The sequence below is a fragment of the Peromyscus eremicus genome, chromosome 3 (assembly GCF_949786415.1).
Source record: "Peromyscus eremicus chromosome 3, PerEre_H2_v1, whole genome shotgun sequence".
Lineage (NCBI taxonomy): Eukaryota > Metazoa > Chordata > Mammalia > Rodentia > Cricetidae > Peromyscus > Peromyscus eremicus.
The window spans coordinates 119,614,989-119,639,537 of record NC_081418.1 but is presented as its reverse complement, the minus strand read 5'-3'; the positions used below and the strand labels follow the sequence as shown (position 1 = coordinate 119,639,537).

General features: G+C 43.1%; 1 protein-coding gene across 12 annotated transcripts in view; it reads right to left on the bottom strand.

Moving 5' to 3' along the window:
• The window catches only part of Itpr1 (inositol 1,4,5-trisphosphate receptor type 1), a 341,014-nt gene that overhangs the window by 169,441 nt on the left and 147,024 nt on the right, over positions 1-24,549 (bottom strand). For 7 of the 12 annotated variants that reach the window (XM_059258296.1, XM_059258297.1, XM_059258299.1 and 4 more), the window contains exons 11-20: positions 23,460-23,555; positions 21,810-21,854; positions 18,025-18,179; positions 11,379-11,478; positions 10,020-10,180; positions 9,520-9,661; positions 6,839-6,997; positions 3,005-3,177; positions 1,629-1,748; positions 209-403 (exon numbers count right to left, since the gene is read on the bottom strand). In XM_059258296.1, coding sequence (XP_059114279.1) covers positions 209-403; positions 1,629-1,748; positions 3,005-3,177; positions 6,839-6,997; positions 9,520-9,661; positions 10,020-10,180; positions 11,379-11,478; positions 18,025-18,179; positions 21,810-21,854; positions 23,460-23,555 — 1,346 coding nt within the window. The remainder of the gene's footprint in view (positions 1-208; positions 404-1,628; positions 1,749-3,004; positions 3,178-6,838; positions 6,998-9,519; positions 9,662-10,019; positions 10,181-11,378; positions 11,479-18,024; positions 18,180-21,809; positions 21,855-23,459; positions 23,556-24,549) is intronic. The other 5 variants (XM_059258300.1, XM_059258304.1, XM_059258301.1 and 2 more) reach the window with 1 other exon arrangement.

Below are 24,549 nucleotides of genomic sequence, written 5' to 3'. Positions count from 1 at the left end.
TACTTCCTAACTGTAATTTTGCTACTGTTATAAATCAGAATGTAAAGATCTATGTGTTCCGATGGTCTTAGGCAACCCCTGTGAAAGGTTGTTCAATCCTCACAGGTTGAGAGCCACTGCATTAGGGTGATCAACAAGAAAACCAGATGCTCCCAAGTGCCACCACTGTGGGGCCTCTCCGCCCACGCCCAGCATGCCTCCCACTCACCTGTAGTAGCTGAGGATGTCCCGGTCTTCCTTCTGGCCCTCTTTAGCGTCTTGGGCCAATTCCCTGACACTCTTACTATGGATCTCTTTGCTGCTGTCCCTCCAGAACAGCCACACCTCTTCCTCGTCCTCTCCAGCCTCCAGAGCATTCTCTCCAGTGGCAACGCCTTCAAACTCAAAGCGAGAAAGAACCAACCTGTGAACAAAAGAAGAGGAGATGGAGCTCAGTTTTTATGAAATCCTTTGTAGTCTGGCCTCCTTTCCAGCCTAGAAACACACAGAAAGTCATTTTGTTCTGTATTTCTCCAAGTGGCAGAGCCACAAAGAATCTGTGTGGTCTTCCTGTGATTTAACCTGGGAACTCGTAACTAGGATAACTTTTCTCCCCAGTAGATACCTGGTTACATTTTTGGTTGTCACAATGGCAAAGGAGGTGCTACTAACATTGAGCAACCACAATCTAGGGACACTTTTGCTAAACACCCTATAGTGACAGGACATTTGCCACCATAAAGTCATCTGGTCCCAAATGTCACAATGCCAAGGTTGAGGCACCTTGCATTAATACAAGTTCCTAAACAAGTTATAACTAAGAAAAAAAAAACTGCACCACTAGCTTACACCTTAATATAGTCACCAGGAAAAATGCTCCTTTGTTAAAAGTGAATTACTACTATTACCAAAGCAGTAATAATAGTAATTATGACTATTATCAACAATAATTATTATCACTATTTTCCTGAGGACCAATAACACTACTTAAACATTTTTATTACATTTTTATTTGTTGTGTGCTACAGTGGATGTGTAGAGGTCAGAGGATAACTTGCTGGAATCATTTCTCTCCTATCACCACGTGGTTCCAGGGGATTGAACTCAGACTATCAGGCTCAGCAACAGGTGCCTACACTCTGAGCCACCTCACTTTTGAACAATGATACTACACTTTTGAACAAAGATACTATACAACTCCTCCCAACACTAATTAATATCAACAATGAATATTTATTACATTCTTCGCTTTTTTAATGAATGACAGAACTTTAAGGCTCTTCAACTCTTTAAGCTGTGTGTCACATGCTCCCTGGTGGGATTATACAATTTTACAGTAGACAGTAAGTGGCACAGTACATTTTACAGTATACAGAGTAAGTGTCCCTCTGCACAGGTCACGCCAAAAGTAAGCTTAAAGCAAGCTCAACCATTCTTCTAAACAAGGCCCGTGAAACAAAGATGAGATGCTACCAACCAACATTAGACCAACTGTGAGGAGATGAAGAAGTTAGGTTCATTCCCCATGAGCATGCACATTCATTTAACATCTAATCCTTATCTTCAGGTTCATTCCCCATGAGCACACACATCCATTTAACATCTAGTTAAATCCTTGTCTTTAATGCATGTCCCTAGATGGGACTCACTTGGTCTCAATCAGGATGTCAGCATTGGTGGGATTCAGCACAGCTTTACAAATGAGCTCCTGTGTCACAGGGATCGACTTGTTCATGGACACGCAGAGGTCGGAGAGGTAATCCAGGAACCTAACGGGAAAGAAGGAATGCAGGATACTGAACACAGAGCAAGCAGAGGGAGCCCCAACTCTTCTTCACATAGACAAGTCCTACATTCCTTTCTCAAGTTAGGCCTAGTAAAGACTTGGATGACAGTGACCACAAGGAACCTAGATATGGTAGATGGAAAGAAAGAAAAAATAATTGAGTGGAAGAGGAAAAAGGACTAGGCAAATGAAAAGGTGATAGGACCAACGTGAGGAGGAGGAGTAGGACCAGAAGGAAGTTCTCACCAGGAAGAGACAGTGAAGGTTCTGGGACCCGAGGGGCCAGGGCTGATTGATGCCTGGACACCCAACGTGGCAGGCTGACTGTGACACTACCTGGCTGTAGTCTGCTATGGATTATCACTTGGAGACATGAGTTAACCTGGCTGCACGCCAGTTTCCTAATCTATAAGAAAAGACATTGTATATACTTCTAAGGGTGTCCTTGGGGATTAAATAAGAAGATTCATGAAGATGAATCTTGAGGAGATGCCAGGTATAGGTGGCAGTGGTCCTTTTTACAGCAGCACTATGAGCTCCGCGGTATGGCTGACGACACTCTGCTGTGACCTGCTTCCCGTGCAGCTTGAAATCTCAGGGAGAAGAGAGCCGGGAGAGATGGGGAAGAGTTGAAAGGAATGGGGCCACTAGAATGTGTGTACAGGAGGACGGGAAGAACTCACTTAGACACAGTAAAGCATTCAGGAGACAGCTAAAACACATCAAAGGACATGGAGATGACGTGGGCAGGAGTTCTGAGAGCCACAAGGCCTAAAAAGTGAGTGACCAAAACCAAACGTCATTTCCTGTGTGTCAACTGACTGGCAACTCACAGGTATTTATAGCTGTTCAGTTAGCAAATAAAGGAACTAAAGCTTGGGGGTGGTAGGGAAAGGTGAGCAGCTGGTAAATACTGAAGATGGGGTTGCAGCGAGCAGTTCCAAGACCACATCCTTGCTGGGCAGTGGTGGCGCACGCCTTTAATCCCAGCATCCAGGAGACAGAGGCAGGCGGATCTCTGTAAACACTAAAGATGGAGGCTGCGGCAAAGTTGGGGGAAAGGGAAGGTGAGCAGTCGGTAAACAGTAAAGATGGAGGCTGCGGCAAGTGGTTCTAATACTCATCAAAGGGCCACTAGAAACTGACTGCCGCCAGTCCCCAGAACAGCAAATAACCAGGGCAGGAACAGTCCCACATCTTAGATGCACAGATGCCTCCTGCCGACTGGTGCCTCCTCACCTGGGCTCCCTGTTCTTTCGCACCAGGCTGACAAATGTGTCGATCTCCGCCGCGGTGATGTGCTTTTCCAGGAGTTTCCGGTTATTGTGGAGCAGGGCAGTGATGGTGTCTTCAGCCAGCACATCATAGCCAATCTGCTTCTGCATGAAGCCAAACTGCTTGGCTATGTACTCCTTTTAGGGAGAGAAATACAAGACAACAGGAGAGATAAAAAGACAGTGTGATTAAGTTAAACATTGGAAAAATTAGCAGCAGTGCATGAGAACTAGGGTTCAAGAGGCAAAGGACCCTGGGCATCTCCCTTCAGCCTCTGTCCCAGGGCAATGATGACTCAGCCCTTCACAGCCTTTACTAAACCTATCACACAATGTCAGCAAGGAAAAAGAAAAACTAGAGTCTACACGTGGACATTTTTCAATGTACAACATCCATTTTAGTCTACTGATTCATTTTTAAAAATAGGGTCAGGGGGCTGGAGAGATGGCTCAGAGGTTAAGAGCACTGCTTGTTCTTCCAAAGGTCCTGAGTTCAATTCCCAGCAACCACATGGTGGCTCACAACCATCTGTAATGGGATCTGGCGCCCTCTTCTGGCCTGCAGGGATATGTGCAGACAGAACACTGTATACACAATAAATAATAAAAAAAAAAAAATAGGGTCAGAAGCAGTTATATAGTTCTGAATTTCTTACTAATTCAGGATAACTTAATTTTCCCATTCCTCTGGTCCTGCTGCTGAATACAGACAACACCTATCTGGACATCTGGAATGTCAGCCCACAGAGTTTTCTTTTTCTTGAGTTAAAAAAAAAAAATCATCTTTCGGACTTACGTTTTTACTTGTATGAGTATTTTGTCATTATGTATGTTAAGTTCACATGTACGGATGCCAGAAAGAGGCACTGCATCCCCAGAGCTGGAGTTACTATAAGCTGCCATGTGGGTTTTAGGGATGGAACTCAGGGTCCTATGCAAGAGTAGACAAAGCTCTTAACCACTGAGTCATCTCCCTAGTCCCCTAAAAATTCATTTTTAAAGTCAATAGGTCTATGGCACATTTTAACTTCAGCACTTGGGAGGCAGAAAAAGGCAGATCTCAGCCTGGTCTACATAGAGAGTTCCAGGCGAACCAGACTACACTGTGAGACCCTGTCTAAAAAAGAAAATGAAGAAAAATGAAGCCAATAGGTAGAAGAGAGTTAGGAATGTCTAGGATGATCAATCATATTCATAAATGCATGGATCTGTCTTTGCTTTGAAGACCTTCGCCTGCCTCTGCCTTCTTCATTCTTTAGATGGAGGGACAATGAGGCTGTAGTGTGTGCCAGGACATATCACTTGTACACAAGGAAGCCAAACCAGTCCTTCTTGCTGCTGGCTTCCTTATTTGCAAATCAAACATCATATTCCACAAAAACATCTGCAGAACCAAGGGAGTACGTTCTGAACAGCACTTAATTTCTATTTAAAGATACTTCCCTGGTAGAATGCTTGCCTGGCATGCTCAAGGTCCTGGGTTTGCCCCCTCCCTTCCTACACCTCCCACTTCCAAACACAGACATAAAGACACACACACAAAAAAAAAAAAAGAAAAGAAAAGAAAAAAACTTCCTAACATAGTTTTAGCCAAGAAAGACTGTTTGCTTGCTTAAGTTTCAAGTAGTCCTTGAAACAGGCTTTAATTTTCCCTTAAGTCCTAAACCCAGCAGCTAGTCAAGTATAACACAGCAGCCATGGGCCACATTCCAGCCTATCCCTAAGGATGCATGTTTTAGAGTTCACCAGCCTTCAGAGATACAGCTCTGCCAACTGCCATAGGATCCACAAAGTACTAAGCAGAGATATCCAATCCAGCAGCAGCAGCAGCAAGAAGGACTGGTTGGCTTCCTTGTGTACAAGTGATATGTCCTGGCACACACTACAGCCTTGATGTCCCTTCATCTAAAGAATGAAGAAAGCAGAGGCAGGCGAAGGTCTTCAAACCTATCTGGTATGAATGTGTTGGAGGTAGACTTAAAGTCTGCAGCCTGCTGTCATGGTTATGTTTCTAAAGCATTAGTAAACATTAGTGTTATCTTCACGACAATGAAAGTCTTTAACTACAAAGAAACCTTAAATTTAAAGACAAGACACAGTGGCAAACCTTAAGAAACACGTTTGTACCCCAAGGAACAGAATGGTAACAGCAGCAATCTGCATACCCTCAATGCTACATATGATGTTGGTTGGACTATCTTAGTGCTAGATCACTCTTTGTTGAGGAGGGATGCTCTAGGTGCTGCTGGGTATTCCCAGTATCTCTGTTCCTACCCATTAGATGCCATGAGTGCTCCCAGGATTCAGAAGGGTCTCCAGACACTGCCAAAAGTTCTTTATGGGACAGAATCACTGGGGTTGAGAATCAATGATCCATCAACACATCTCTCAGTGTCTTTAGAGTCCCCATGCTATTTGTTACACCATTCACTTCTCAAGAGGAGTGTGATCCTATTTGTGTGTGTGTGTGTGTATGTGTGTGTGTGTGTGTGTGTGAGAGAGAGAGAGAGAGAGAGAGAGAAAGAGCGCAAGCGCTCTATTTATGGATAAAATGAAAATCCATGTATAATATACACATAGACGTACAGTCACTCAGAACATCAGCAAAAATGGTCTAGACCCATAGTCAAGAAAGAAGTAGCCTTCAATGGTAGAGGTTAAGAAAGGAGAGTAGGAGGAAAACAATCTTTCTATTTCTTTTTTGTTGTTGTTTTGTTTTGTTTTTCTTTTTGTTTTTCGAGACAGGGTTTCTCTGTGTAGCTTTGCACCTTTCCTGGAACTCACCTGGTAGTCCAGGCTGTCCTTGAACTCACAGAGATCCACCTGGCTCTGCCTCCCGAGTGCTGGGATTAAAGGCGTGCGCCACCACTGCCCGGCTGTTTTGTTTTTCGAGACAGGGTTTCTCTGTGTAGTGTTGGTGCCTGTCCTGAATCTCGCTCTGTAGACTAGGTTGGCCTTGAACTCACAGAGATCTGCCTGGCTCTGCTTCCCAAGTGCTGGGATTAAAGGCGTGTGCCACCACCACCCAGCACAATCTTTCTGTTTCTTAAACATGGAATCATTTCATGGTTAAGCCCTATGGGAACATGGCACCAAAACATCCTGTAGAGCTAGGGAAATGGCTCAGTGAGGTAGAGTGCTTCTTGCCCAAGCATGGGAACCTAATGTGAATGTCCAGCACCCACACAAAAAGCCAGACATTGCCATGGACACTTGTGCCTCCAGCTCTGGGCTGGGGGAAGAGAGACGTTCACTAGAGCTTGCCAGCCAGCTGCAAGCACAGCTCCGGGTCCAGTGAGAGATCCTATCTTAGAGGAACAAGGAAGAGGGTGATGAAGCAGAATGCCTTATGCCCCTCTCTGACTTCCCCAGGCATGGGCGGGCACACTCACATATATGCACATATACCACACACAGAGAATATGCACACATATACCACCATATACATGTACTGTAAATGTAACACCAATCTCAGAAATATAAATTTCACAGAAATGTGTTCACAGAAGGGATTTCTTGGTATCTCTTATATTTCTTATTTATAAAACTGACACCTGAAAATTACACACATTTACAAAGAACTGTGTGATGCTTCTCCAGTCTCCTTCTCAAGGATTCTGTGATACATGTTCTTCCTGGACTTACCAATCATCCATTTCCTTCTTATGGGGCAAATTTAACAGTGGACTATTTTCTACCCATTAAATGCAAATGTACATATCACTTAAAAATCATGAGTAAAGCACATGAACTTCAGGGAGGTACCCAACAATCACTTCCTATTCATTGTAATCCCCACCTGGTTCTTCCTGTAGTCTTGCTGTGAGTGTCTTAAGACCCTGTAGCAGAGTCGGCAGATATGTCTGAAAGGAGCATGGCGCTGGTCCCCCAGCTCTTCCAGCCGAAGCATCGGGCCATCCCCACAGTCTGTGAAGGGGGCCTGCAACAGCTTGAAGATCTGTTTGTAAAAAGAAAGAGTGGGCTGCCATCACTGGGTGTTTTAAACGCTAACCCCCGCTCCAGGAAGGGACACACCTACAGGAGTAGCAGGATTATATGGAAAGGTTTCTCTACTCAAACTCATCAAGACACTTGAAACCTACATCTGTCAATCAGCTGGGCTGGGTGTCCACACATTCAGCCTACCTAGACCTCATCGGTCCTCACACACATGGTGGAGCATCATTTAGCAGAGTGCAGGGAGGGGATTTTAGGTTGGAATCATATACCTTTATGATTTCTGCCAGGGAGAAAAATCAAAACAGATTAGCATTGAACCAGGCACTAAAACTGAAGTTGTGAGGACTTGCTAAGCCAGGTTTCACAAACGTATACAGTCCAACTTTTGAAATCAGCTGTCTGTGCATGCCCACGCAGGTAGAGGCTGACCTCAAACACTGAGCTGGCCTGTAACCCTAGAAGGAGATTCAGTGGGTTTCATAACAGTTTGGAAACTATCTGTCTGGTTTCATAAGACTATCCAATCCTTTTCCTGTAAGGCAGTGTAACGTTGGCCACACCAAGCACAAGTCTTCACGAACAGGATGCAATTAGCCAACTTGCTTGTGGATTAGGCTATAAAAACAGCCATCATCTTGTAAAACTTTTAGAGTGCTTTCTGAAGGCTGCTAGATTTGGTGCCTCCTGGATTACAATCCTAGTAAGACCAAAATGAGTGTAATTCCTTGCTATCAACTAGATTGATTTGATCTCAGGGAACACTAACTAACAGTACAGATCATGGCCAAAGGAAACACGTTCTCTCACTGGGAAAACATAAAGCATACTATCTATAGTACTTAAGTATTGTGAGGATTAAAACAGACAGCAATTGTAAACCTCTGAAGTACAGTGCCCCTATGTAACCGACCAACACTGTTATAACCCCTCCCAGGATGGCTATTGTGGGACTGAACAAGGACATTATGCCAGAATTCTAATCTGGGATTCAACATACGAAAGAAACATCTGGATGTAATTTATTGTTGGACTTCAAAACTTATTGAAGTATGAATTTTGTCTATCACACCCAACAGGAAGAAGGATTTCCACATGCCAAATTCTCATGGAGAACTATGGGGCTTTGTAGCTAGTCTCTCTTCATTTTGGTCACCAGCAGGTTCCAAGGAAACACTAAGCAGTTCTCTTGCAGCTTTAGAGAAGTACAAGGTGCATATTCAGTGTGCTTCCTCTACCTGGATTTGTCATGCTCCTCCCTCAAGGTTGTCTGTTTATTTAACATTGCCAATACTCAGAATTTTAAAGGACCCTAAAAGCTCATGGTAATGGCCTGGTCCCTGATGTAGCCATGTTGAGATGGGAGTCCTTTGGGAGGTGACTGGGTCTGAAGGCTCTGATCTAATTGAGTAGATTCAGCCACCAGCAGATTCACAGCTGAATGGGTTTCACAGAAGAGGCTTGGTCATAGAAGCAAGTTCTCTGCTTCCTCCATGCAGAGGTGAGCAGCTTTGCCCCAGCACTGCACCAGAGGCCAAGAGTGACAGGGTGAGTGACCATGGACCGAAACTCCAAAAACTGGGAGACACCACAGACCATTTCTTTATAAGATTATTTCTGGGTATTTTGTCACAGCAGCAGAAAGGTGACTCATACAAACCAAATGTCATCTAGATATTTCTGAAAACTACTACTCCGTGTTTATGGAAATACTTAGAAGTGACCACTACAGATGTCCATAAGAGCTAATATAGGCCTTTTAGGTTTGTCAAAAACTGCGAATTCCCTATACATATGAATTCCCTATACATATTAAGTAACCATAGGGAACTATGGCACATTATATTATTTTTGAAGAGCATAAAGGTGTCACCCAAACACTTCTTAGGGTATCTAACAGGTGATCGCTCACATGGCTCATGGTACCTATCAACTGGACTGGGGTAGTGAGCCATGAGAAGACATGGAAAGCCTTTCATTATCTGAAATGGCTGCAAGCCACATAATTCCAACTCTGCAGCAGCCTGAACAAGGCAAAGCATGATCAACTAGAAGAGGGGTGGTTGCAAAGGATAAAGGAGGAACAGCGGATGAGTAGGTGGAGCAGAACACTCGGGAGGCAATGAAAATACTCTGTGGATTTTTAGGGCATCAATACTGTGATAGTGCACACATACCAGTTTTTACCTGTCAAAAAACCAAATCATGTACAAGACCAAGAGAGGACCATAAACTATGGACCTTGAGTAATAGTGATGTATCAATCTATGTTCATTGACTGCGATAAATGCTCTGTTCTGCTGCAGGATACTCAACACTGTGGCAGGGGATACAGGAGGACACTCTCTTGCCACTTAAATCTGCTATAGACTTAAAACTACTCTAAGAAAGCAGTGCTTTTTAAACTAACAATAATGCATAGTATACATCTTCTGGCTGAGAGTCATCCATGTCTCTTTGTATGAGCACAGATCCCACAGGCTTCTCACGAGGCTAACCCGAAGTATATCAAGGCTCACTGACCTGCTTGAGAATATTCTGTTCCCTCATCAGCTTCTGCCGCTCTCTGTTGGGCTTGGAGAAGACTACTTCAAGCACGTCTTGGCCAGAGTTAGTTCCACCCGTGACAAAGTAAACCAAGTCTTCCAGCAGCTTAGTGACAGACCTGAGAAAAGCAGAGCTTGCTAAAGACAGTGTTCGAACTTCTGCAGGCTAAAAGCTTCTTCTAGAAAGGTTCAAGCTTCATGAACAAGGTAGACAGAAGAGGCCTCACGCTTTCTAGCACCCTTTAAATCACAGCTGAGGCCAAGTGAGCTACATAACATGACTCTAAAACAAAACACGACACAGGTGAATATAAACACCCATTTCTGGGAATCATAATTGAGGCTGCCCATGAAAGCTCAGGCTTGCCACTCTCACACACAGCTCTTCAGAGTCCTGATCTTCTTGCTCCCCAAGGGCTTTAGTAAGTCTAGCCACAGACAAGGACTGCTGTGCCAGCACCTACGGGAGGCCCTCACCTTCTTTCGTTCTGGGTGATGGTGCCCTTTTCCAATTTCCCAGCAATGGAGCCCAGCACCTTGCTGGCATCATTGGCAAAGTCCAGGTCCCGAACCTCAGCAGGAGAAACAGGAACTATGGCGAATGCTTCCTTGTCTTCCTTCAGAGGAGAGGTACCGATCTGAAAGTCAAGGGAGTTGTTGTAGGATAATCTTGATTGGGAAAGTAAGACATTAATCAAACGCTTTGTTTACAGGATATTGGGCAATCCCAAGAACTTGGAGTTCTCTTGGCATCAGTATCAATTAGACATAGGAAACTTCTTGAAGGATGTTCTCCAAATAGTTCTGTGGGGACTGGTGAGGTAGTAAGGAAGGCTATTATATTTTTAAACAATTTTTTTTACATTTGCATTGTGTATACTCATTGTGCATGGTACTACTGTGTTACAAAGAGCTATTTCCGTGTGAATATACACTGTGTGGTAAGAAAGGAAAAGAGCAGAAGGAAATATGAGGGTGAATACATGTAAAAGGAACAACTGTAATTTTATACCTTCTTTATCACAGGGAAGATGTAAGATTCTTATGATTAAGTAATGTTTTAATAGAGAAAAAGTAAATATGGAAAATGGCAACTCTTGACTCTACAGAACATAGAGACTGCACCATTCTTTCAATTTTTCTATGAACCTGAACACACCCACAGGAGAAAAAAGAATTCTAAAAAGAAAAATCCTGCCGGGCGGTGGCGGCGCACGCCTTTAATCCCAGCACTCGGGAGGCAGAGCCAGGTGGATCTCTGTGAGTTCGAGGCCAGCCTGGGCTACCAAGTGAGTAGCAAAGCTACACAGAGAAACCCTGTCTCGAAAAACCAAAAAAAAAAAAAAAAAAGAAAAATCCTATGTGTATCCATGCTATATAAGCCTAGTGACTGGAGGAGAAAAGGAATGATGGGAAATAGGGGTGGGGAAGTCTCTCTTAGATACATAAAGAATGCACATTCAATCACATATACTCTGAGGGGGAAAAATACTCAAGATGGGGGGGGTGTCAACCAGATATCAGTGTATCTCAAGGCACAAGCAAACACTCCCATAGCCAAAATCATGCGAGACATGAAATGAAGAGAATTACTCAAGAGCAATGGAATAAAATAAAAGGCCTGTTTATTTTCACAGCCCTGAGCTTGCTTCACCCAGATCCCTTGGAATAAAGTTTCTCATCACATCAAGTTTGGTCATGACTAGACTCTTACCAAAGCTAAAAGAAGCACAACAACAGGGAAATTCTCCCAAGTTCCCTATCCCCCATCTGTCGTCAAAGGAGCCCTTTCACCAGAGCAGGAGACCACAGGAGTCAGCCAAGTCTGGGACTTACCTTCAGCATCACAGGCTTCTCTTCCTCCTTGTCAATGGGAATGTTTGTGCTGTGAACCCAGGTGTTTGTGCACAGGTGTCTGAGACGGACATAGGAGTTCCTAAAGGGAAGCAATGAGAAACCTCAGACACAGGGACATTGGAGTTCCTCTACAGCCACTGGTCAACACTCATTCTGTGTGTGTGTGTGTGTGTGTGTGTACACGTGCGTGCATGCGTGCGTGCGTGCGTGCGTGCGCTTCTGTTCATGGTTATCATGAACAAAGCTAAAAAATAAAAGAACACACAAACTTTAAAAGTTACTGATCTATACACACAACGGATTCCTACAAATCAGTAAGAAACATGATTAATAAAGATGTAACAAAGACATGGGCAATACTTTAAGATAAAATATAAGTTGCAGATAGACATTCAACTTAGTATGTAATTAATACAGAACAAACTTCTAATTTGGTTCTATCACATTTTTAGGATCCCAAGGCTGAGAACAGCTAGTAACTTAGAAGAGCATAGGAAAATGAATTCTCCTAAGCTTTTATGGTAGGTGTTTTCTTTTAGTGAGAGGATGGCTCAAGGACCTTGACATTCTAGACACAAGCTATACCACTGAGCTGCACTCGCAGCCCCATGCACTGGGCTCTGGTGTAGTTGGGATAACATGATAAATGAAATACAAACACATGAACATAATTATCTTCTTTTATTTACAAACTCCAATTTCAGATTTTTCCAGAAGGAAAAACAGCACAGGTGCACTATGTGTTACAAAGATGTTCAGTCAAGTGTTATTTCTGAGACTAAAAACTGTACCGTCTAGTGGTCACAAAGACCTAGTCCTTTACAGTATACGTAATGCCAGTTTCTTAAAATGATAACAGATGATAATCACTTACTTGAAAACATATCCATGATACAGAATTCCATTAAGATCAACTCAGAGTAGCTTACAGTTCCATGTATGACAAATCACATGTTACAGTTGTGCCCAGAAACCTCTTGGAACCTACATGAACCCAGGATCTTAAGTGCAGCTGATTCCCTGAGTAGCTGAATTATATATAGTTGCTACTTGCTCATTATTTTTTCTCTAACTGATAAATATAATTTTATGGTTATTTCTTTATATGATGAACGAGCATCACGTTTAAGACATTTTTTACCTCTGCTTCACTTCTGAAATAGTAGAAAACAATGGAAGGAGTTTCACCCTTCGAGACAAGATGGGAGCACACCAAGCAAGCAGAAGCAACAGGAAACTAACAGGAAAAAGCATGTTAGGAGACAGCTGTAGAGGACTCAGAAACATGAAAGATTCTGTTACAGAAAACTGAGATGACTTTGGACTGGAACTTTCGACACTGGTAGGCCAGGGGCTGATTAGCTAAAGTGGAAGTCATTCAAAGTAAGAGTAATTTAGGGCCAAGGCATGCCACATTCATGGAAGAGACCAAGCTAGACACACCCCTTCAGTAGACCTTGGTTTTCTTTGCTGTAACTGTCCTGAACATTTCAAGGCCAGAAGAGGGAAACCCTCGTGTTATTTACTTTCACTAGCATGAACTAGACAATATGGACAAGATATTAAAGAGCGACGTTTGCATTTTTTTCATTCTGAGTGAGTTTGGTTCATTTTCTGTATTTTCAGTGTGTAACTAAAGCTTGGAGCATATTTTTAGCTGGATAATTATATTCCATAGATTCCTACAACAAATAATCCTAATCCTTAACTCAAAAGTCATGTTGTTGGGACAAGTACACAAGAGTCACACAAGTAGATGTCCTTCCAATGCTCTTTAAAATATGTAACTCATGCATACTGCAATTTTATTATCTGGTTCAATATATCCAGGATTGGTCATTATCCCTCTTATTTGGCTCTGAAGCACATTTTATCCACTGGTTATTACAAAAGATGCATTACAAAAGATCCACTGTGCACATGTCCAACTTTCTACACTGCAATCTGTAATAAGAAAAATACAGCACAATTTTAAAATGACTTATAGTTAGCACGCACAGTCATGGATGGCATCTTAATACTTCTGTGCTGTTCTATTTGGTTCTCATGTGTTCCTCCTCCACAGCCGAGTTTTAATATGCAGAGAAAGGAATGTGTTACTCCTAAGGTCACTTAGATTCCATGTGATCATGGATAAGAGGCCCTATTCTCTTCTGGCTCTGAGGATGGTAGCCAAGAACGAGAATGAAGAAAAAATGTCAAGGCAAAGATCCAGCAAGATCATAAATGAACACACTGGTAGACCATGCCAGAGCTATTATCCCCCAAGGCTGAATGTAAGTCCTTGCCTCTTGTTTCTGAGCTTAGAATCAGTCTGAGGACACCTGCTCACAAAGAAAGTTGGCCAAGAAGCAGTAACGAAGGCACAGAACACGGAGGAGGGGCCTCAACCAGCCAACACGACTTAGGCAGCTGACTAGAAACTTAAACTTTCCTTCTCCTGGGTTTATGGGGATTTCCAAGGCACTGGGGAATACAGGCCAATGAGTTTCTGGTTCCCTCTTTGCCAAGGAATGCAATATAGAAGGTTCTCATGGACAGTGTGATATGTTACATCACATCTTTCAGCTCTTCACTAGTCCAACGATGTCTGTGCATGGGCTATAAATGTTACTTCCTTGTTTTCTGACATCCCAAGAAAAATTCACTTATCTTCAGAACTGAGAAAATGGAAAATCATTTAAGCTGCAATGTTTTTGAGTTCTGCAGACTAGCACCTATTTACATAATAGACAGTGAAGGAAAAAGGAAGCTTTTAAAATGCAATATATCCTACCTCAAAATGTGTTTTAAAAAATTTCAAAATGAGGCCGGGCAGTGGTGGTGCATGCCTTTAATCCCAGCACTCGGGAGGCAGAGCCAGGCGGATCTCTGTGAGTTCAAGGCCAGCCTGGACTACAAAGTGAGTTCCAGGAAAGGCGCAAAGCTACACAGAGAGACCCTGTTTTGAAAAAAAAAAAAAAATTTCAAAATGAATAAAAAAAAAAACTAAGGATAAACAATGAAAATGAATAAAACCTTGAAGAAAATATCACTACAAAATTTTATGGTCTTAGTTTTTTTTAGGTCAGAAGCCAAAAGCAGAATCAAATAAACTGAACCTCTTCAGGACACCATCAAAGACTGGAAAAATAGCATGCAAGAAGACATTTGCATATCGTAGATCAGATGTTTATATCTAGAAAACACAACTCAATAATTAAAGGATGTATAACTAATAAAAACGACAAAGAATATGAGAAGATATAGACCTAAAAATACGATCAACATGTTTGATCATCAGAGAAATGTAAATCCAATCCTCAATGAGATCTCATTTCACATTAATTAGATAACTCAAAAAAAAAATGGTGACAAGTGAGAACGGGAATCCTCACATACTTGCTTGATGGGCATAGAAGTGGTGTGTCTACTTTGAGAGACAACCTGTCAGGTCCTCAAAGGTTAAACACAAGATTACTCCATGGTGCAGCAACTCTGCTTCTAGATATGGACTCAAGAGAAATATGGGATCACAAAAATGTGTAAGCAAACATTCATGAAGATATCAGTCATATACAGGCCACAGTACAAACAACTAAATAGTCACCAGGTAATAAATGAGGGCCTACAATATAAAGTATGCATCAGCCATAAAATAATAGATAATAAGACCAAAATGGAAAGACCAAAATAGATAATAAGACCAAAATAATAAATAAAACCAAATGGGAACAGGAGAGGGAGGGAGATGGGGGAGAGGAAGGGGTAGTAGTGGACTATAACCAAAACTGAAAATCTATGAAAAAGCCTTTTGGAAACCTGTCAGTCAGTAAGCTCATTTTAAAATCCAAATAAAAAAAATAGTTTGAATAGAATTATCCTCCACGAGAGGAGAATGTTGCTTCCAGAAGACTTGGGCTATTAAATAAACATTGCAATACAAGGCATGGGCTACCTCCCTGTGCGCTATTGGTAAAGAAAAGTCCCAGTGCTCTCTAAAGTAACACAAGTTATTGCCATTGCCCTTGGTTACCCATGACAACCACATGGCAAGAGCTTATTGCTAAAGATACTATATGATCTGGCTTCAGGACACAGGGAAATCAATCTCAAACGTACCAGGAGACAGTCTCCCTGCTAGCCACTTTCATGGTGACAGAAGGTACTTACTGTACAGGCTGCTAAGGGAGGAAAAGGTCTTACCCACTGCTGGACCCTTCATGTTACAGTACCAACCTGCCAGGCATGATATGCCCACTTGTGCAATACTGGCACAATTGTTATGGGATAACTAACCAACTTCTGATTGGATTTGAGGTCCGCTCCACAGGAAGAAATTTCATGCCTTGTACTGTAACCCAGGTCAAATGCTCATGCATGATGAGGGATGTCATAGGCCCTGGGGCAAAATCTGGCCTTCTAAATATTCATGCTTATACCTAGAGACCTACAGGTTCTCTATGGGACTGCCTTACACCTTGTCCTCTTAGAAGACACAAGAATTGCAACAAGCACAAGTCAAGGATCCTAAATTCTGACAGCAGTCACACAGGGGTGATGTTCTAGCTTCCTAGCCCTCCTCACGCAGGAAAGGGGCAAAGCAGACACAATAAAACACAAAGGCACACTCAGTGAGGGGATTCAGGAAAACCCAATACACACAGTGAGACATCTGCCACTCAACGCACAGCTGAGAGTGAGATGTAATGTCCAGACACTCTGTCTCAGTCATTTACCAACATGGGTTCTGCTACAGGACTCTAACTTGTGATACTTCACTTAAACTCTGAATCCCAATGTCTTTCTATAAAAGGATGGATAATACCTACCTCACAGGACTTCAAATATGATAAAATTATAAATTATGTGTGATATCTACTTAGCACTGTGCTTCAATGTACTTGGAAAACAATGGATGGTATAGTCATGAGTAATATTGTTGCTGACTTTGTTAAGGCCAGCCTGGTCTACAGAGCGAGATCCAGGAAAGGCGCAAAGCTACACAGAGAAACCCTGTCTCGAAAAACCAAAAAAAGAACAGTCTTTTGACAAGGTGTGTTTGTGCATACTTTTAATCCCAGTACTTGGGAGGCAGAGGCAGGGAAACACTGTGGGACTCTGCCTCAAAATAAATAAGAGAGAGAGAGAGAGAGAGAGAGAGAGAGAGAGAGAGAGAGAGAGAGAGAGAGAGAGAGAGAGAGAGAGAGAGAGATGTAGATAGATAGACAGACAGACAGACAGACAAACGGCTTTGGGGGCCAGTGAGGTGGGTGGATCAATACATAAAGCATGTACAGCACAAGAATGTAACTCTGAAAAGGTTGGAGCCATATCTCAGTGGTTAAGAACTCCAGCTGGCTTTGGTTCCCAGCACCCATGTGGTGGCTCACAACTGTCTGTAAATTCTGTGGGTACCAGGCACGCACATGGTATACAGACATTCATGCAGGCCAAAAAAACCATACACATAAAATTAAAATAAACAACTCTAAAATAATTTTAAAGAAAAAGAATGGCATCTGAGTTTGATCCCTGCAACCTACAGAAAGGTTGTCCTCTGACCTCCATACTCACATGGTACATGCACACCCATATACACACATCATGCACATATACACAATACTAAAAATTGTTTAAAGTGTGGCTCTTCTATTTACAATATGAAAATACATTCTTAGGCAACCAAAGTAATAGTTAACTTGAATAAAATACACAAAAAACACAGATCTAACTTTTCAATATTTTAAATAAACTTACTATGCACAGTGATTTTTAATTTTTAAAAATTTCTTTTCAATTATTTATCCAGTTAACTAAAGAGATTATCTAGGTTTGGGGAAGGAGAAAAAGATATTAAAATACTGAACTGCCTGAGATATGTATTAATAACCTAAACAGCACTTTTAAATTTGTGTGTGTGTTTTTAGTGTGTACAGTGTGTGTGCCTGCATGAGTGTAGATGTCAAAGGACAACCTTGGATGTCAATTCTCACCTTCCACACCTTGCTTGAGACAGTCTCTTGCTCTCCACTGATATACCAGGCTACTGATACACCAGGCTATCAGCTCATAAGCTTCCGGGTACTCTCCTGTCTCTACCGCCCATCTTGTTAGGAAAGCACTGGGATTACAGATGCAGGCTGCTGCTTCAGCTTTACTACAGTTCTAGGGACTCGAGCTCAGGCCTTTAGCTTGGATGCCAAGCATGTTATCCCCCAGGCCATCTCCCCAGCCCCAAGACAGTACTTCTAAATAAAAAGAGTTGTGTGTATGTGTATGTGCGCTTGCAGGAGTTTATGTGCCCACACAGGCTAGAAGAGTATCAGAGCCCATAAAACTGGAGTTACAGACAGCTGTGAGTCACCAGGAATGTGCTGGAACCAAACCTGGGTCCTTCGTGCTCTTAATCCATGAGCCAGCTCTCCAGCCTCATGAATGCAGTACTTTTTACCCACCCACCAAGAACTTACCATTGATGAGTCATACATAACTCAATGTCTTGTTGGAGCCAGTTCAAATGCTTCACTGATTCCTTCAAAAGTGCTTCAAGAAAAGACCATGATGCTTTGCATTCCAAGAAACACATCCAGGCCATCAAGACCAGCCCTGAGTTGTCTTGGAATAAGGAATTTTAAAATCATACCTTGGGACAAGGCTGTCACCTCCACGAAGAGTTGTGGGGTCTAGCTCAAAGATGGAGGAGATGTCATTGCCTTCCGGCACGGAGACCAGAGAGTATACCATTTTCTCTTGGGCATTTCTCAACCTACTCCTAGATGCATCCTGGTCAGGGTCCACCTGAGAACAAAAGGTAGCAGGTGAGGAGCTCTGTAGGTAAAAACCTCACCACCATCATTCCACAGTCCACGGGAAGAGAGGAGACACAAGAGCGAATGTCAGCGGCTGGCAGGAGAAGGACCACCGTGTCAGAGTAGCTCTACAAGACAACCATCGGCCACTGGACCCAAAACTATTCATTCTCAACTTCTTTGTGTTGTCACTCAAAGTGTTCAAATGCTGTGAAGGGACAATGGCAGATGACTAGGGACAGAGCTACTGGGAACAAAGACCTTCGCTCCATCCATGGGAAACAGCTGGGGAGCAGAGATGCACTTGAGGTAAACTTGGCCTGTGAAACTAGTTATTTGTGATGGTACTAATCTACAGCAATGGTTGGCTACCAAAAATACGACATGAACATTTCCTAGGAGAAGAAATAAAATAAACCAGACTCCAAGTGTCCCTGAATAATATTCCAGTACAGTTTGACAAGTGACTCTAGCCCTGAAGAACACACTGGTCATTGATTAAGAAGGCTGCTGGTGACAAAGCAAAGGACCGCTAATGCTACAGGGGGATTTGGTTGAAATGGAAGAAAATCCTTTACAGTAAAACCTGATGAACAATGACGAAGGTATTGTGGGCAACGCTAAGGACACATTCTCATCTCCAAAGCAAAGTCCATGTGCCAGAGATGTTAGCCAGTGCGCTTAGCCTGAATGCCTGCTCAGATGGGCTCTGCAATCTCTTTCAGCTCAGTGACCTCACGTGCAATTCTTTTCAATGCCTGACATCCCTAGTGTGACCACATGCCCTGTAGCTGCTGGGAAAACATGATTTCCTCCTCCCTGGCTTGCTTCTCTCTGGTTGAAACATCACCTCCTGCCCAAATAAATACACAGAGGAAGACAACACCAGGAATACTCAGCAATCGAGAACAGGAAGTCAAGTCAAAGGAAAAGGAACGAACGTGAGAAAACTCAGCTCCACAAGGCTGAGATCTAACTTCTGTTCCCATCAATGCATCCATCCATCTATCCATCCATCAATCAATCAGTAAATGAAAGTTCTTTTAGTCTTATACAGATCTATAACATCAGCTAACGGGGCTGCTGGAGAGGCTGGGGGTTGGGTGGGCTTGTGGTTGTACTTGATCCCAGCGGATCAAGACTAGCCTCAACAACATAGTAAGACCCTGTCTCAAAAAAACAAACCACAAATAAACATCCAGTTAAGAAGTTCTCTTAATACCCTATATATAAACAAATCTTAGGCCTTTTATTCTCGCTATGCTAAAGGAACATCTGGAGCAAGACCGCTCTGTCCCTTTGATTGACATCTGTTCTCTCCCAACTCTTGTCCCCTGAAGTGTTCACAAAGTCTGAACCAGCCATGACCCAGGGCTTGGTTACAGGCAGCGACAGTTCAGAGAGGACAGCAGATCTAGAGGAAAACTGTGGCTTCAATATGCTTTCTCTGTCTAGCCAAGGAACCCAGAAGCAGAGTCCTCGGTGCACAGTCGGCATGCGCCACCTAGTGGGAAGAGAGGCACCCATGCGAAGAGCAGCAGAGAAACAAGCCTCAGGTTGGCTGGCCTTTTACTCTCTCTGGGACCAGGCAAGTGACCACTGATTTTAGAAGCACCAAACACAGCTGATTAGGTCTAATGCTTCACTGATGCCAACCTCCAGGAAAACCAAGAGCAGGTGAGAAAAGGGTATTTTTACCCGGGCTTATCTGACTCTTGACTCCCCATTCTCACTCCCAAGCTAAAGATACAATGAAGGAACAGGGCCCTCTCAAAGCTAATACTTGCCTATGGAAACCTACACTGTGCTTCCAGCCTCTTGGGTGCAAGAAAAACCCTCTCTACACACCCATCCTCCAGGTGCAGACCAAGTCCCAGCAACTGCGGGACCATCAGAGCAATGCCATCTTGATCTACATCCAGCCTGCTGGTGTACTACTGGCATGGGGAAGTGCGAGACTCAGAAAGCCCCCGAGATACGTACGTCATGTTAGGACCACCCACCAAGGCCTTTCCTAACTCTTGTGACATCAAGATGACCTGCTGGATAGGAGCACACTGAAGTCCCTACTGATGTTGTGCAACCTGAAAATGTTGCTTGTTTAGAGGAGGAAACTGAGGCTCAGAGAAGGAAAGTTAAAAAAAAAAAAAAAAAAAGCTTGTCAGTGATGAGGCTGGTACTTAAATGAAGGTCTGTCTTTCTTCCCTCCTTCCTGGGCTTGTGATCTCAGCACTTTATCTTACATTGAGAATTATTGTCTTCCTTCCTACACAGAACCCGAAGGAGCAGTGTCATCCCCATAGCACCAATGGTTCACCAGGACATCTTCTTCCCCTCAAATGAGCCATAGCTTGATATTCATGCCAAGGGCCAGACTCCCTTGGTGATACCTCAGCTGGCAGCACTGAGATCACACATGGCAGCTTCCTCTCTCAAATAAAGAATGTCCAAGAATAAGAAATGTCAAACAAGAAGATAAAGGCAGGCCAAGGGTTCAGACTAGCAGGGAACTGGATTAGGTCTGCTTTCCAAGCCGGATTAGATGTGGAAGACAAGCCTTCCATATGCTTGTAGAAGTAAAGGTGACAGAAAGGCCAGGGGAAGGAGATGAGGCCTAGGTACTCGGTGGGACACAGTGACAGGAAGAGATGGCCCTAGTAAGCCTATGTAGTCACAGCCAGAAGTCCCCAGCCATGATGACTCAGTTTCTTTCAAAGCCAACCTTCTACCCCAACATAACTGGAAGGTTAACCATTAACACAGGAGTCACACATCTTCGTTTTTAGTTATCTCCATCTCACTTACCCTCTTTGATGTGCCATTTCAAATTTTAATAGAAAAGCAAGTACCCTCAAGACTATCTGCTATACCAACCACTGAGAACAGCACATGCACTCACAGATCAACAGACAGCAACTGGCTGGCATTTTGTTTGGTCTGCATTCAGCATAATCATGCACTCCACAAATAGAACCATTTTGTGGATGTTCTTATGTCCATGAACCATGACCACTGCCTTCTTCAGCCCCTAGTACCCTGAGCATACACAGGTCAATATTATTTGGTCATGATTTCTTTAAAGCTAAATCCATTTTGCATTGAAATTCCAAATCATATCAAAACCTAAAGCCCATTTCTGACTTTGTAAAAAGCAAGGTTAGAGGTTAGCACCTGACTGTCCCATCTGAGGACATGTATACCAGGCCTCTGTGTTAACTCTGAAGTTGAAAGGATACTATTCACTATCACTTCAAAATCTAGATGAGTCACTGATCAAGGTCAACAGCATTAAGGCAGCTGTTTGTAAGAGGCCAACTTTCACAAGGACCAAGGCCATCTCCCAACCAGAAATATTCCAAGAGATACTATGTACTTCTCCAGCTTAGAGTGGAGACTATTGACTGTACAGGAAAAACATCAACACCAGCAGGACCTGGACCAATCAGGCCACAGGATGTCAGACACGACTTCCTTTAAGAGATGCACAGGACAAGATCTTGTTCTAAGTCTTCCCCTTCCCCAACACTCAAAAGCCATTTGACAATTTCTTAAATGGGGCTCCAGGTTATTTGGCCTCAGCCTACCAGACAAAGACAGGAAGGCTCTTGCCTATACTTACTGAGGGCTGAAACTCCAGGCATTCTTCCTCAAAGTCAGGGTCTACCTGATGAAAAAGAATCATTAGGAAATTAAAACATCCATTTGCTTTCTCGGGGACCAGGACCCATGTGCAGGAGACGTCAATACCTGCAGCCATCCTTGATCAGCTAAGAACGTGTCCCTTCCCTCTAGTCACAGAACCAGCATGCCACAGCACCAACACAAGTTACACAGTTACAATACACACAGGATAATCCACCAGTCACTAGCAGACAGTTCAGCTCCGAATAGAGACAAGGAAAATACAACATATTCACTAGGGGAGCAACGGTACAGGCCTACGATAAAGATAACATCAACGCACAGTCATTGATAACCCTGCTTACTTTAGATGACAGAAAAAGAGGAAACAGAAGGCCTCTAGAAAGAGCTACATTCACCTTAAGACGTAACAGATAAGACAACCACCCTTAATCTTTAGCCACATAATCACAGGTTTTCAAAGCTGCTTGGCGGGGTCTCTTCCTCCCTAAGACTCCATTTTAAATGTCAACTTCGACTTCTTCATGTTTGGTTCCTAAGTATTTCAAAATCATCAGTTCGTACAAGTATCAGACACTCTAGGTGGTTTACAAATTGAGATTCCGAATTCCTAGGGCCAGTGCCAGAAGCAGTCCTGATAACCTACAGAAATCCTTGGAAATCCTGGGCCAGCGGTACCAGTCAACAGTGGGGTCTTTTGATGTACTACTAGAATCTGAATATGACTGTACGTACATCTTCCATCAGATCCGAGTAAAACTCAACAGATGCTCCACAGCAGGATGCTCCTTAATTTAATACAAAAATTAAAATGGAAATTCCTCCTATCCTTAAACAGCAAGTCGTTCCTTTCCTCAAAAAGCTTTCATAAGCGAGATCCGGTGGCTTACACTTGGGAGTCTCAGTGCCTAGGAGGCTGAGACAGGAGGATAGAGAATTCAAAGCCAGCCTGGGCTACAGAGTAAGACCATGACTCAAAAACGTAATTTGAGAGACAGGCAGCACATAGTAGCACATGCCTTTAACCCCAGCACTTGGGAGGCAGAGGTAAGTAGATCTCTGTGAGTTCAAGGTCAGCCTGGTCTAAATAGTAGTTTCCAGGCAAGGAGGAGCTATACAGTGAGGCCTCCACTCAAAATAAAAAAAAAAATGTTAATTTGATTCCTGATACTCTTATAAGATTGATGACATCTATGTCTCCCATTACGCCCCAGGAAATCAGATTTCTCTATGAAGTTCTCTAGTTCCCCATGCATTCCAATGCTTCTGATTATATATACCATGTGTCCAGTGCAGACATGTATCAGGCACTTGTGTCAGGAGTGGGGTTGGTAGATAAGTAGAAGCAAAGCAGCATACGACAACAAAAACAGAGAATCACCCTACCAACCTACATTTCCCGTCTCCCTGCTTCTTGATCTGGACGCCCCTGTCAAGTCCCACAGAATGTTAGTATGTCATTTGTAATTTTCCTTTTCTATGAGACAGAAGGAAACAGAAAGGCAGCAGGAAAAGCATGGTGGCCGAGTACTCCCTTGAGCTTCCAGGCGTCCAGTGGCTAGGTGAGTGAAGAAAGATAATCACAGTGAATTCACTTTCCAAGAGAAAACCACGTGCAGCTACTTACCTCTGCTGCCAAGTAATGCCCTGTAGCCAGGTGCTTAAACCGGAAGAGGCTGTTCCAGTACCCAGCTCCACCCCGACATGGGTCGTGCTGGACTACCTGCAAGAGGAAAGATAGTTAATGGGTGTGGAAGAGCTGTCAGCCCACACTGAGATGGCACTGAACTGGAGACGTCACAAGTCACAGTTCACTAGTGGCATTTTCAAGCGTGAAGGACATTCAGCACCTTTCTACAAGCTTTGGGATGGAACATCTCAATTTAGAGATATAGAATCATTAAAATGTTGTTTCTCCATAGAAGGGATTGTCTCCTAGTTAACATTGGAATAAGAACTGCAATGCTATTTAAATCTTCTGCCTTCATACTAATGAAAGAATAAGACTCTATTGCTAGTTGTGTGTATTGGTGTGCATGTGTGTGTGCATGTGCACATGTGTGTGCATTCATCTTGTGTTTACACATATAGAGGCCAAAGGTTGACTTCAGGTATCTTGTTCTATTGCTTTCCCTGAACCTGGAGCCTTCCATTTTGGCTGGACTGGCTTGGCCAGCAAGCATCTGGAACAAAGGTTTAAAAAAAACTGTACTCACATCACAAGCAATATAAACAAAAATCCAACAAAACTACTTTTTGGAAATGAAAGCCACATGGAGAAACCAGAACCATGATACACTGATGGAATTAATAGTGTGCAGGCACTTTAGGAGGCAGCCTGGGTACTCTAGATAGGTCCCACTTAAGCCTATCGCCCACAATTCTACTCTTGAGACATGAAAATACTTGCACACAAAAATTAGCACAAAGATGTTCATGAGAGCCGAAAAGTGAAAATGACCCAAAAGTTGTCAAATGATAAATAAATACATAGAAAGGTAAACCCATATAACAGAATATTACTTGGGTGTAAGGAAATAAAGGACTCACATGTGCCAATACAGATGAACTCTGAAGACAGTATTTGCCACATCTTAATGTGTGCAACCCTCGATTCCTACGTTGACATCGAACCCTCAAAGCTCAGAACCTTATGAAGGGAATCTATACCCTTACACAAGACTCCAGAGAGTTCCCTAATTCACTGTGCCATGTGA